Consider the following 13,450-nt stretch of genomic DNA (forward strand, 5'->3'; position numbering starts at 1 on the left):
TTAGAAAACTGTATTTCGTAGACACCTCGCACCATTCTTATCAAAGCGATCTCGCTGCTTGGATAATTTTAATGAAAAATAAACGCTTTGAGTGTGAAATATGCCACAAAGGGTTCTCCAGAGCGGACTATCTGAGCCGTCACCTTGTCAACCATGACGCTGTTAAGCCCTACTCGTGTCAACAGTGTAACGTGGCATTTGCGCGTCGAGATTTGCGAGAGAAGCACTTGAAATCCAAAACTCATCAGCGCAGGATCGAGCTTCTGCGGGCACAAGATGGAATATCCCATGAGGCTAACACCTATGCTACTGCCGAAAGGCGTCCAGAGCGGTCACCGGATAGTTATAGCTGGCTGTTTGGGGATTACGACTACGATCAGTCAGCCTCGTCTTTGGACGAACCACACATGGAGCCACCATTCCCGGACTTCTCCGTCATTTCCGAGCCATCTTTGACCCGCAAAGATATCTACGGCGAGACTACTATTGACATGCTGCTGGAAATGCTCCAGCTTCAGCAATTGAGAGCGTCTCTTAGTCCCGTTACGGTTTCGTATTTTGCTGATTTATTTTGGACTAATTTCGATGCTAACTATCCTATCATCCACAAGCCATCATTTGGCTCTCATAGCCATCCATTCCTCCTTACTCTGGTTATGGTAATTGGCATGGTTTATTCAAAATCCAGCTTCAACATGGACATGGCAGTCCGAATTCAGGGCAGGCTGCTGAAACTCCAGATGAACATGCTCTGCGACTCCCAGGACCTCAATCTGGAGTTAATGCAGTCTTTGATTCTGACATGCTACTTTTGCTCCAACATTGGCGACCGTAGTTTGCAGAAACAGATGCGTCTTTTCCATGCCACCATCATCGGAGTATTGGACGTTCCGAGCCTCACACGGTCATTACAGGAGCCTGAACTTTTAGATCTCGACAATGTCTCAAGCGCAGATATGGGAGAGCGGTGGCAAGAATGGATAGAGTATGAGTCTCGCAAACGATTGGCTTTTTTTGCATACATCTGCGACTCGCAACACGCGTACCTAAATGAGTGTCACGCTTTGATATCCATATTTGACTTGCAGCTCGATCTCCCGTATACCGACGCCGTCTGGACGGCCTCTGATGCAGAACTATTCATGTCAGAGTACTCAAAGCAGCCGCGTGAGCTGATGCCGCGAAGAAGACAGTCGGTGTCTATGCAAACAGAAAACTCAATTAATATCATGCCCCATATCAAGGAAGAAGGGAGCTGGCCCAATTTTTTGTTTTCGCTCAGACGTCTAATGCAGCCGTATAAAGACCACCAGAAAGAGTACAATATGAACTGCTTCTCGCAGTTTTCGAGGCTGATTTTCTTGCAAGGCCTGATTAGCATTACGTGGGATCTGCGATGGAAGGGGCTGCAAGACCTGGGCATTGTGTCGAACAAGAAAATGAGTGCTTTAATATTGAGACTCCAGGATGCCTACAATCAGTGGCGCGAGTATTTTGACTTCCAGATTCTGACTACCAACAACACTTTCCTGAAGAAAGATGACTCCCAAAGCACCACACTCGCGTATTTGAACAAGTACGACACCTCGCCGATATTTTGGAATAACCTTACCCAGTACCAATTTGGGCTTCTTCTTCTACATGTCGACACCTTTGCGGTGTATAAACTTGCTTCCCAATACGCGAATGCTGTGTCTCGGGAAAATCCGCACCCGCGAATCAATGTGTCTACCAAGATCCGGGCATGGATCCGGAGTTCTAGCTCACAGCTTTCCCTGAACAATGCGTGTAAGCTTTTACGGACTGTGTTCCTGAGGACAGGAGTGATATTTTCCATTCCGCATTTGGCTAAGTACGTGGCAGCGTCATGTCTTGCACTCTGGTGCTACGAGACATTCAGAGAGGACATTCCCGCTGGAATCCGACAAAGCTCACTTCCAAATCCCATTAGATACACGCAGAACGGGATGATCGACCAGAACATTACAAAGGAGGACACATTGCAATATCTGCACCTTATCATCGAAAAAGAGGAATACGGGGGTCGTGAGTACGAATATACTATCCGTCAGCAATACATCCAAGGTTTGCTGTGCTACTTCAGTCTTTTGTTGGATCTGAACGAGTGGAAAGGTTTAGATATTAACGGATCACTACTTAGACAGCTGGTATTCAAGAAATATCAGCAGCAATAAATCAGCAAGCTACACCGAGCTCGAGTTGTCCTCAACGACTTTTGCGACGTAGTTGGTTTTTTCCGAATCCAATACTTCGGTTTCCACCTCAATGTCTTTCTCATAGTATGGGGCTTCGAGTCCTAAGCCGAGAGGAGGAAAGAAATAACCAATCAGCGAATGCACAACAAACGTGGTCAGCAGCCCGACAAGGTAAGTCAGGTTGTAGAATTTCTCATAGCCAGAAGGCATAGGATAATTTCCTGCAGTGCAAACAAGCCCAGGAAAAGTTGGCAGCGAGCCAATTGCAAAGGAAGTCAGCCCTCTCCAATTGAGCCCCCATCTGGTCCAGTAAATAGAGTTGTGGCATCTGTATAGATCACGCATTCTATACTTCATTCTTCTGACAACAAAAAAGTCGGCAATGGCACCGCCGACAAGGGGACCCACAAACACGGAAAAGCCCGACAAGACGGTCAAGAAGGTGTTGGAGGTGGCAAGAAGTTTCCATGGCTGACAAACCAATCCAATAGCAGTCATGACGTAGCTCCCACGGCGGATATTGATATATTTCGGAGCAAATCCAGAAATGTCCATTCCGGTGCTGCAAGCTGTAAGAAGTACGGCTTGCCACAGTTGTCCGGAGATGATTCCAAAGGACGCAAAAAACACCCCAGCGCGCACTGAAGGGCTAAAGTTGTAGTGGGTCAGTAATTTGGGAAGCAAAGTCACCGGATTCCAGTAAATGTCACCCAGCACTGGCTCCATGGCGGCGGAAGCGAAAATGCCCATGGCTGCCGTCAAAAACAGGGTCACTGGAGCGGTAACCATCTGACTAAAGTTGGGTGCAAACCTGGTTTTCGCGTATCTCGTCCAGTCACTTTGCCCCAGAACACCTGAATTTGACCCGCAAATGTTGGTGATCATAAAAAACGCTGCCCAGCCTGGACCAGTGCTCGTTGTTTGCTCTCTGTTCCACAGAGGGCCCAGCTTTCCGCCGTTAGCGTGGATAGCCCACCCCATGAGACCAAAGAAGGATCCTGTCTGGAGAATAAACGATATGTGCACCATAGGCTGCATTTTTTCCGGTGGAATAAGCATCATCACTGTAAACAGGATGATAGCCAAGAACACGCCTAGAAGCTCATTCTTCGTCAGTGGGCTCCAGTCAGAAAAAGCCTCCCCCATAGTTCCGGTGATAAATGTCGGCGATAGCGAACCAATAGTGCCCACAAGGGCTTGGCCCATGTAGTAGAAATGTAAACCCTGCCAAATACACGCAATAAAGGATTTAATCGCGATGGGCAGGTAACAGCCATAGAAGCCGTAGGCAGCTCTGGAGGAAACAGTGTAGCCGATCCTACACTTTTGGCCAATGGTGCCAATAAGCACCGCAATAAGACCGACAATTACAGCACCACCGGCTATAGCTGCGAGAGCCTGCTTACAGTTCAAACCGTACGCGAGGGCGGAGGATCCCATGGACCAAGTAGGGATGCCCATTCCAGCAACTGCCCAGTAGCCAAAGTAAGACATGGCAGTCCATGTTTGACGGTCTTTTGGTATTGGAATCAAATCTCTATTCGTCCAGCGATCGTTATCGTACTCGGAGTTCTCGTCTTTTGGAACAGCAAAAAGCTCCGATGCCGGCAGCTTCTCGGGGTTCCTGATCATCCTGACAATCCAGGGGTCATTGAACGGGTTTGGGATACCCAGGTCGTGAACTTTCCAATCTTGAGACATGGCTTTGGGGTTTAGCCGGGCACGCAGAGCTGATTTATAGTTTTGCACAGATCCTGAAATCCCGATATTACAGGTGCGTTATCGACAGCTTCAAAATTCGGTGGGCAGACCGCCAGGCGGTCAGTTCTCGGTGGAGGAGGGCTTATCAGGTTATTGTTGCAACAATTTCAAACGCAGACTTTTGACGGTGGAGTAAGCGTGTCGGATAAGATCCCAATTCGGAAGCCATGTCCTCGATAAGAATGCAATTTATATAAACTACTCCTTTTTAATATCCGCTAAATAGATATGTTAATTGGTGTCGACGTTGGCGGAACAAACACAGATTCGGTGCTCATTGACCCCACTAAAATCAACACAGATTCACATGGGGTCCTTGCTTGGAATAAGATGGTCACATCAGCTGAGGTTTCCGACAGCATTCAAAAAGGAATCTCCAAGCTGTTTCTGGACAATAAAAGCGTCGATAAGAAAGACGTGGCCTCTGTGACTATAGGAACAACCCACTTCATCAACGCCGTTGTCGAGCAGGACCGTGCACGGCTTGACAAAGTGGCTGTGCTGAGACTCTGTGGCCCTTACTCCAGACACGTTTATCCGTTTTCAGACTTCCCGAGCGGGCTGACTGCGGTAATCAAGGGATATATTGGCTATTTGAACGGCGGATTTCATGTTGATGGTAACGAAATTCAGCCGGTCAAGGAGGAGGAAGTGCTCGAACATGTCCGTAAAGCCAAAGAACTTGGCATCACCTCCTTTGCGGTGGTTGGTATTTTTTCGCACATGAAGCCAGAACAGGAGGAACTTGTCAGGGAAATTATTCTGAAGGAGATCCCCCATGCAAAGGTGAGCGTTTCGCATCAGGTGTCCGGAATTGGTTTTCTGGAAAGAGAGAACGCCACAATTCTGAATGCCTCGATTCTCCATTTTGCGGAAAAGATCATTTCCTCCTTTGCCAATGCAACCAAGAAGCTGGGGCTCAGCTGTCCAGTTTTTTTGACGCAGAACGACGGCACTATTCTTTCTGCAGCTGAGGCTTTGAGCCTGCCAATCCGAACTTTTTCCTCTGGAGCCACCAACTCCATGCGAGGAGCGTCTTTTCTGGCTAAAACCCACGGAAAGAGTGCCATTGTGCTCGACGTCGGCGGCACAACAACCGATGTGGGGCTGCTGCTATCTACTGGATTCCCAAGACAATCCTCTTCCTACTCGATCGTCGGTGGTGTCAAGATGAACTTTTCCATGCCTCACGTTGAGAGCATTGGACTTGGCGGTGGCTCGCTAGTCAGAGGTGCCGGTGACGCTTTAACGATTGGCCCAGACTCTACCGGTTCGGAGATTGTCAAGCGTGCGCTGGTTTTTGGTGGTTCAGATGTCACTGCCACCGACTGTGCCGTTGCAGCAGAGCTGTTGCAGGGTGGCAGTCTAGAGATCGGAACAGTTTCTCATGTCAAAGACAAGTTCAGTCCCGAGTATCTTGCTGCTTTCCAGAAGCGGGCCAAAATCATGGTTGAGAAGGCGATTGACCGCATGAAGACCAGTCCGGACGATATCACTGTTCTTGCTGTTGGCGGTGGCTCGTTCGTTGTGCCGGAGCATTTGGCCGGCGCATCCGCCGTTATTAGGCCGCCGTTCTACAGCGTTGCCAATGCCATCGGAGCCGCCATGGGCAAGGTGTCGGTGGAGCTTAGCGAGATTAAAGTGCTGGCTCCAGAAACCACATCGAAGGAGGAGGTGCTGGAAAAGCTTAGAGAAAAAGCTAGAGAAAAAATCCTAGCCAAAGGTGGTCTTGAGAACACCATTGAGACCGTTTTTGTGTCTACGGATGCAGTCCCGTACGTTCCCAACACGTTTGAGTTTGTGATCAAAATCGTTGCAGATGTGGACTACTCCAAAGCTCCAAAATTGGAGGTGGACGAAGGGCAGTTTGAGTCCGGTACCCGAGATATTGTCAAGAAGTCACTGTACGAGGAAACAAAGACCGCTATTGAGGAAGAAATTGATTACACGACCTACAGGCCTGCCATTAACAAAGACAGACAGTGGGTATTGTCCGAAGTGGATCTCGACTTTTTGGCTATCGGAGCATACATCCTTGGCTGTGGGGGCGGCGGAAACCCGTACTCGTATATGCTCGAGGTTAGAAATTACTTGCGCCAGGGCGATACTATCACTGTGGTGGATCTTGAGGATGCTCACCGGTATATCAAAGGAGAGGGAAGCATCGTGGGTGTGTGCTATGCGGGCTCGCCAACGGTTTCGCATGAGCAAATGCTGGGCGATGCTTTAATGGAGTCCTACGACATAATGGCCAAGTACATCAACCGGAAGCCGGAGCTGTTGTTTCCCATTGAGATTGGAGGCGGGAACGGATTGTGTACGTTCCAGATCTCTGCGTCATCGCGACTAAATTTGCCGGTTGTCGACTGCGACACAATGGGCAGGGCTTACCCCACGCACTGGCAAACGACGCCGGTCGTGTATACCCCTGAAGGCGAGTGTTTCTATGCGCCAATGGTGTTTGCAAACGGAAACGGCAACTCTGTGATTTTGGCAAGCTCGAAGTCGGACTTTCTGCTGGAGAAAACCATGCGTGCGTCGTTGGCTGAGCTTGGGTCTGAAGTGGGGGTGGTGAACCCGCCAATGAGCCTGAAGGACGTGGAAGAGAAGAACATTCATGGCTCGATCTCGCTGGCGTGGAGAATTGGCCGTGCTGTAAAGATTGCACGCCAAAAAGCAGAGATCGACAAGCTGCCTCAGCGGATCCTCGAGTCGGTCAACAACACGGGAAAGCTGCTATTTTCGGGCAAGATAGTCGACGTGGAGCGGAAACTCTTCAAAGGCCATGCGTGGGGGGAAGTCGTTATCGAAGAGGTTGACGGTGCGAAACGCAAGATGACCATTCCGTTCAAAAACGAAAACATCTACTGCAAGACTACCGACGCAGACGGTACCAATGAGGAGATCGTCTGTTCCGTGCCAGACCTTATTGCCGTCGTCGACGCTGCTACTGGCGAGGCTGTCGGCACCAGCGACTATCGCTACGGACTGCTAGTTTTCGTCCTTGGTATTGCTCCTAGCAACAAGTGGACTGACACAGAACGAGGTGTCCGCATTGGCGGACCAGCAGGTTTTGATCTAGACTTTGAGTACAAGCCGATCTCGACATATAGCAAGCCTATGTCGGTTATTCAGGAATATGCCTATTAGATTACGTGTATGTTGCATTTAATCTCATAGCTAGATAGTCTCCAGAAGTAATTGGCGAGTATTTCTTCGGGTTCTCCTCGGAAAACGTACCTGGAAGCGCGTCCACTACCTCATCTCTGTCTGCGGACACAAAGTAGGGGATGGAGTACCTAACTCTCGTCATTCCTGTGCCCTGGTCGAGAGGTGGGGCTGTCACACGGTGTAGAGTAGACTTGAGCTTGTCGTTTGACCATCTCATAAGGAAATCGCCGGTGTTGATCACCAACGAGCCAGGGACATACGGGGCTGGAAGGAAATGGCCTTTGTTGTGTGGCGACTCTACCTGAAGTCCGCCGCACGAGTCCTGCAACAGCATTGTGAACGTGCCAAAGTCCGTATGTGCTGCTATGCGCTCTGCCTTGCCGGAATTCAGGTCCTCCACTGGCGTGGGTGGATAGTGGAGTAGTCTGAGCTGGTTGTTGGACCGTGTGTGGTACGAGGTCAGAAACTCCTCGTCGAGGCCCATGCCCAAGGCAATGGCACGCAGGATTTTCTTCGACAGCACGGTGCACAATTTGAAGTAGTAGAGGCAGTACTCCTTGAAAGCCGGGATGTCTGACTCATCTGGCCAGAAATTCTCCAGCTCCTTGGTCTCCTCGTTTCCAAGATCAAACGACTCCTTCACGTCCGGAATCTTGCGCAGCTGCTCGATCTGGGTCCGGTCAAAAACCATCTGGACAACTTTTTCTCTCCCCACGTGAGACCACCCACGGTGGTGTGCGCCGTCTCTTGGGTGTTCGCACTTGAGTTTCTGCTCCTCGGAAAGCTCGAAAAAAGCCTTGCTCCACTCAAACATGCGCTCCTGGTCGGCTAACGAAATGCCGTGGTTCACAATGTAGAGAAAGCCGACCTCCGACATGGCCTTGACCACCTCTTCGCCGACCCTGCGACGCTCTTCAAAAGTGCCCTCATGGAAGGCGCTGAAATCGATAATAGGCACGCTGGATTCCATTGTGGAGCACATGGGAGATGGAAGGTGTATATATTCAGACCTAGATATCTATCCTCCACCAAGTGAATCTGCAAGACGCCATCTCCACCCTGGGCGGCGGTGCGGCATTTTTTTTACCTTATCTTGGTGGAGTCCCGATTACACAGCTTCGCCTTATGGCTTTTTCCCCGGACACTCCAGGTCTCTGTAGTACCAATACCCAACTAGTGGGCCAAAGTCGGAGTACCTTTTCTGAAAGCCGAGGTCAGAAATTGCGGAAAAGTCCTCCGGCGACAGTTCCACAGACTGGCCCCCCAGGTTTTCGTCGATCCGCGTGGGGGTGACGCTCTTGGGGATCACAGACGTGCCTCTCTGCACCGCCCACGCAACCAAAACCTGTGCCGGAGTCTTTGCCAGCTTTTCAGCGACGGCGACCACCGTTGGATGTTCGAGAATTTTAGGTTCCTCAGCCACTTCGTACGTCGAGTTCTGGTTACCAAACGCCGAGTAAGCTGTCACGTGAATATCGTTCTCCTTGTGGAACTCCAAAAACTTGTCCTGTTTGAGGTACGGGTGCATTTCCATCTGGTGGACCTGAGGCTTGATTGTGCAGCTTTCCAGCAGCCGTTTGGTCTCGCTCAAGCAGAAATTTGAGATACCAATTGCCCGAACCTTGCCCGTGTCAAGAAGCTTCTCCATGGCTTTCCAAGTGGCCACATAGTCGATGTCAACGGGATTAGACGCAAATGACTCCATAAATGCGGCCTTGTCGCATGCCAGCGGATAGTGCATCAGGTAGAGGTCGACGTAGTCCAATTGCAGTTTCTTCAAACTCTCCTCCAACGCCGGGAGCACGTCCTCTGGCGCGTGGTGGGAGTTCCACAGTTTGGTGGTCACAAAGATATCTTGTCTTGGAACACCGCTTTTACTGATACCCTCTCCAACCTCAGCCTCGTTTCCGTAGATGGCAGCGGTGTCGATGTGTTTGTATCCGTTTTTCAGCGCGTGCTCGACGGCAAGGGCAACCTCGTTGGGCTTGGATTGCCATGTTCCGAGGCCGATTAGCGGCATCACAACGCCGTTGTTGAGAATGGTGGTTGGTGTGCTCATGGTTGGCGTAATAAGGAAGGCTGGACCTTTTTATGGCCACCGTGCCCACATAGGATGCAGAACACGCGCTCTCCACCAAGATAAGAAATTAGACAATAGAGTTTCGATCCTGAAAAAAAGGGTGTGAAAATAAAAGATTTGTCAAATACTTTATTGGATTTTACTAATTATGACGAAAATTAATATTAACAATTAATTAATTCTTAAAATTTCAGTAAAAAATTCATAGGTGAATACTTGCAGCCTCGCCAACCTGACTTTCACATGTCGCTCGCCATTTTACACCCTCTGCTGCTTCTGCACATAGCCGAACACCAGACTCGCGTCAACGGCCCGGTCGCTGGCGGCATTCTCGGAGTATACGATTCGGAATCGCAGACGTACGCCTTGTTCCTCGGATTCGAAATCGACACCACCGACGGGCTTCAAGACCGCCTGGCCCTCTTCTACGAGGTGTATCCGCACTTAGAGCTGCTAGGGTCATACCAGACGGCGGACCACGACACAATAGAGCTCCCGACAAGAATAGCGCCAGTGTCACTGCGTGTGAACGGCACGCCCAGCGCATTTGTCGAAGGAAAGTCGATCAAAATCGAGATCAAGCCGACCGCGTTCGAAGAAATTGGTCTCAGCACAATCGCCGCTGCAGACACGTCGCAGAAGTCGGCGACGCAGCTGGCCAACGACGCTAAAACAGGCCTCCACACGTTCCACACCCGCATCGCCAACATCCAAACATTTCTGCGCACGCTCGCCTCTCGCAGACCCACCCCCGATGAGTACAACAAGCTGCGCCAGATCAATGAACTGAACACACAGCTGGCCCTGCTACAGAGCGAACCCGACTCCTCCCCCAGACTCATTGACCTGACGCTGCTCTTCCACGCCATCAAGAGGCTCGACGTCTAGCCCGCAGTGGCTTGGTCCGCATGTATAGACCGCGACTCCGATCGCTCTGTATTACGTAATCACACCTCACGCGACAAGTTTCTCTTCCCCGGTGATTTTTTCGTCCTTGGCACTCTATGTTGAAACGAAAGAGGTTTCTGGTGGTGATCCTGGTGTTTTTGCTGGCATTCTGGTTTTGCATTCCACAGCTCGAGCCTGTTGAGCAGCCGCGCGTGCCCGCCACGTTCTACACGTACGTCCCGAACATCGATGTGGCGCAGTCGCTGCTGCGGACAGTCCACTCTGTGGAGTCCTCTTTCAACAGGAAATACAAGTATGACTGGGTGTTTGCTTACTATGCTGACCACGAGATGTCGCCAGAACTGCGAGCGCGGCTGCAGAAGCTTTGTTCGGGACAGGCATACTTTGAGCAGATATCGTCGCCGCATTACGACGTGCCCAAGTCGATCGAGGAAGAAAAGTTGCACAAGGCTCTCAGACAGTCTGCCTCGGCTTCGCCCTGCTCCAGGTTTCTTCAGTACAAGCTGAAAAATCGTTTTCAGACGTACGGATTCCAGTTTCTACCAATAATGCGCAACTACAGATACTACTGCAACGTTGAGGTCGGGTCCCAACTTGCGTGCGACTTGAAGGAGGATTTTTTCCGGCACATGCACCTACACCAGCTGGTGTACGGGTTCGCGAGCGCGCCGGTCGAGTCCAAGACGCTCACCAAGTCGCTGGTGCCTGCGTTCGAGGAGTTTCTCGGGCTTTTGCCCTACAACGAGACAGACGTGCTGCCGTTTGTCTACGAAAACCAGTACACGCAGTGTAATTTCGATTCCAACTTCGAAGTGGTGGACCTCGAGTTCTTCCGCTCGCGGGACTACGAGCGGTTCTTCCACTATTTGGACAACACCAATGGGTTTTTTCTCGAGCGCTGGACCGACTACAACGTGAAGACGCTGGCCGTGGCGCTGTTTGTGCCTGCGTCCAAGATCTTTTGGCTGCCCAACATCGGCCTTTCTGGCCTGCTCAACCGCAACACGTGCCCGCTCGACAAGAACGTGAGAGTCCGCAACCGCTGCGCCTGTGATCCGGCTAAGGACTTTGCGTTCTCATCGCAGAGCGGTCTGCGTCGCCTGTTCCACGTGCTCAACTGGGACTTGCCCGAGTCTGTGCCGCCAACAACTAAGAACGAGCTCACTCCAAAATTCCGCATGCCTGTCAACAAGCTTGAGGCGTACCCATGGACGTTCGAGTACATGAAAACTGATCGATGGTTCCGGGAACAGTTCATGGGGAAACTAAAGCGTAAAACAGACACCACATCATGACGTAGCTGGCAAGATAGCGGCCTGGCTCGCTGAGAAACACTTCCTGGATCGGGTTCTCAAAGAACTGTCCAGCGTCCCGTTTTTTTCCACCCACAAACACTAAATAGAACAGCACACTTGTTAATAGATTCGTCGCAAGGAAAAATGCCAGCCCGTAGACCGATTGGAGCCGCAGAATGCCGCAGCAGACGCCAAACGCCAGTGACGTGATATCCTTCACTTTGGCGACCACTTTCCTGTTGTATGCAACGTTGGGTTCGTATTTGAGCATTATTTTTCAGTGTAAGGATTTTCGGAGGCTAAAAAAATTACTTTGCACGTTTAATGTCCAACATCAAATCCGAGGGCAGTACTAGGTACGAGTATTTCCCGCTGCGTGCGTGCACCGAGAAGGACGTGGAGGATACACATTACCATATTCTGAAGTTCCACTCGGTGAAGAAAGTGAACCCACAGAAGGACTTTGAGGAGCCCGCAAGACTGCACAGGAAAGATCCCAAGAACCTGCAGTTCCAGCTGTCCTTGAAGGAGCTGGAGCAAAGGCGGATTGAGGAGCGCAAAAATGAGCTGCTCAAGGAGCAGAAAAAGCGGGAATTACTTGCGCAGCAGGGTATCAAGACGGAAGAACTGCCAACGGTGATTTTGGACGACGACGTCGACTGGTCGAAACTGCCAGAGGCGGAGCGTCGGTGGCGGGAGGAGGAGCGTCAGCGTCGCGAGGAGGAGGCCGCTAGAGAGGCCAAGCGAGAATTGGAGATGTCTGTGGTGGCGCCGGACGGGGGAGCTCGTCAAAGCAGACGGCCTTTTTTCAAACGCAAGACAAGACAGGTCAAGGTGTTTGACGACAACAAGAGAAAGCTGCGGTACGAGGAGTATTATCCGTGGGTTCTGGAGGACTACGACGCCAAACAAGCGTGGATCGGAAATTATGAGGCTGGAAACACAGATAATTATTGTCTGTTGATGCTAGACAATCAAAACAAGTGTTTCAAGATGATTCCTGTTGAAAAGTTCTACAAATTCACGCCGCGAAACAAGTACGCTACGCTGACGTTGGAGGAGGCTGAAGCCAAGATGAAAGAAAACAGCCAGACTTCCAGGTGGATTATGAGAAAGATGCAGGACGAGGTCGAAAGGGGAGAGCGGGTCGATTTCCGGTACAGAAAAATGAGAGCCACTTCACAGCGGGCTGAGGACGTGAAACGGTCGGATGACGAAACCCTGGATTTTGATGACGAGTTCCAGGACGACGAGGAAGCTCCGATTCTTGAAGGTAATGAGGAGGAAAGCAAGCTTGTGGAGAAAAAAATCAAGAGTGAACAGCTTCGTGCTAACAACCTGATTGAAAAAGACGAGGGCGACGATTTGGACGATTTGTTTGAGACGCGAAAGATCGACAAGGAAGGCAAAAAGCTGAGAAGAGCTCTGGCAAAGAACGCCATGAACGAAGTGTACGATACAGACGACGAGGAAGACCCGTATCTTTCAGAGAGCGAGATGGAGGAAGTTGAAACGCAGACGTCTACAGACGCAAAGGTCAAACAGGAGGAAACAGGAGAATTACCTCCAATTTCTATCCGCAGAACAACACCACAGATCAAAGTCAAGTCTCATCGCAACGGATTTGTGGTTTTGAAGGCCAGTAAGGAGGTTTTGAGCGAGTTCCCGGCAGGCGAGTGGAACCCTAAAACAGCCATCAAGCGTTCCATGTCGCCTGAGAGCGGTTCCCAGAAAAAGATCAGGTTCAAGCTTGAAGGCGATTCGGGACCTATCACCAAGGCAGATGTGGATGCACTAGTTGCCAACGGTCCGATACCGCTACAGACACTTGTCAGACAGCTGAAGCACAAGGTTAGCCTGGATCCAAACTATAAGGACGAATTGAAGAGAATTTTGAGAGAAAACTTCATTGTCAAGGATAAGATGGTGATGAAGCGAGGATAAACCAAAAATAATATAATAATAATATGCATGTAATGTCAAAAAAATATTCGGAAAAAAAAAATATAAAATTTCAA

General features: G+C 50.3%; 8 protein-coding genes across 8 annotated transcripts; 5 read left to right on the top strand and 3 right to left on the bottom strand.

Annotated features, from left to right (window-relative positions):
- Positions 1-153: 153 nt before the first annotated feature.
- Positions 154-2,121, top strand: OGAPODRAFT_12884 (uncharacterized protein; the record flags this gene model as incomplete). The annotated part of the gene is given in 3 exon segments (XM_018353338.1): positions 154-186; positions 249-2,085; positions 2,105-2,121. The coding sequence occupies 3 exon segments, from the start codon at positions 154-156 to the stop codon at positions 2,119-2,121; spliced, it is 1,887 nt and encodes a 628-aa protein (XP_018210320.1).
- An 83-nt stretch (positions 2,122-2,204) lies between these two features.
- Positions 2,205-3,848, bottom strand: OGAPODRAFT_99969 (uncharacterized protein; the record flags this gene model as incomplete). Its single annotated transcript, XM_018358115.1, has 1 exon — positions 2,205-3,848. One exon carries the CDS (start codon positions 3,846-3,848, stop codon positions 2,205-2,207), a length of 1,644 nt encoding a protein of 547 aa, XP_018210321.1.
- Positions 3,849-4,202: 354 nt separating this feature from the next.
- On the top strand, positions 4,203-7,127 carry OGAPODRAFT_99970 (uncharacterized protein; the record flags this gene model as incomplete). Its single annotated transcript, XM_018358116.1, has 1 exon — positions 4,203-7,127. One exon carries the CDS (start codon positions 4,206-4,208, stop codon positions 7,125-7,127), a length of 2,922 nt encoding a protein of 973 aa, XP_018210322.1.
- Position 7,128: 1 nt separating this feature from the next.
- Positions 7,129-8,118, bottom strand: OGAPODRAFT_99974 (uncharacterized protein; the record flags this gene model as incomplete). Its single annotated transcript, XM_018358117.1, has 1 exon — positions 7,129-8,118. One exon carries the CDS (start codon positions 8,116-8,118, stop codon positions 7,129-7,131), a length of 990 nt encoding a protein of 329 aa, XP_018210323.1.
- Positions 8,119-8,191: 73 nt separating this feature from the next.
- On the bottom strand, positions 8,192-9,274 carry OGAPODRAFT_16387 (uncharacterized protein). Its single transcript, XM_018354391.1, has one exon. The coding sequence runs from the start codon at positions 9,205-9,207 to the stop codon at positions 8,272-8,274; it is 936 nt and encodes a 311-aa protein (XP_018210324.1). The 5' UTR covers positions 9,208-9,274; the 3' UTR covers positions 8,192-8,271.
- Positions 9,275-9,439: 165 nt separating this feature from the next.
- Positions 9,440-10,033, top strand: OGAPODRAFT_16388 (uncharacterized protein; the record flags this gene model as incomplete). Its single annotated transcript, XM_018354392.1, has 1 exon — positions 9,440-10,033. A coding segment is annotated over exon 1 (547 nt), but the record flags the coding sequence as incomplete, so codon positions are not given.
- A 226-nt stretch (positions 10,034-10,259) lies between these two features.
- OGAPODRAFT_16389 (uncharacterized protein) lies at positions 10,260-11,669 on the top strand. The gene has a single exon (XM_018354393.1). The coding sequence runs from the start codon at positions 10,467-10,469 to the stop codon at positions 11,430-11,432; it is 966 nt and encodes a 321-aa protein (XP_018210326.1). The 5' UTR covers positions 10,260-10,466; the 3' UTR covers positions 11,433-11,669.
- Positions 11,670-11,756: 87 nt separating this feature from the next.
- Positions 11,757-13,428, top strand: OGAPODRAFT_76381 (uncharacterized protein; the record flags this gene model as incomplete). Its single annotated transcript, XM_018356168.1, has 1 exon — positions 11,757-13,428. The coding sequence occupies one exon, from the start codon at positions 11,757-11,759 to the stop codon at positions 13,374-13,376; it is 1,620 nt and encodes a 539-aa protein (XP_018210327.1). The 3' UTR covers positions 13,377-13,428.
- Between the last annotated feature and the right edge of the window lie 22 nt (positions 13,429-13,450).

This window comes from Ogataea polymorpha (genome assembly GCF_001664045.1).
Source record: "Ogataea polymorpha strain NCYC 495 leu1.1 chromosome Unknown OGAPOscaffold_4, whole genome shotgun sequence".
Classification (NCBI taxonomy): domain Eukaryota; kingdom Fungi; phylum Ascomycota; class Pichiomycetes; order Pichiales; family Pichiaceae; genus Ogataea; species Ogataea polymorpha.

Coding starts and splice junctions, on each gene's coding strand:
- OGAPODRAFT_16387 (XM_018354391.1), bottom strand. CDS start 9,207: ATGAGCACACCAACCACCATTCTCAACAACGGCGTTGTGATGCCGCTA.
- OGAPODRAFT_16389 (XM_018354393.1), top strand. CDS start 10,467: ATGTCGCCAGAACTGCGAGCGCGGCTGCAGAAGCTTTGTTCGGGACAG.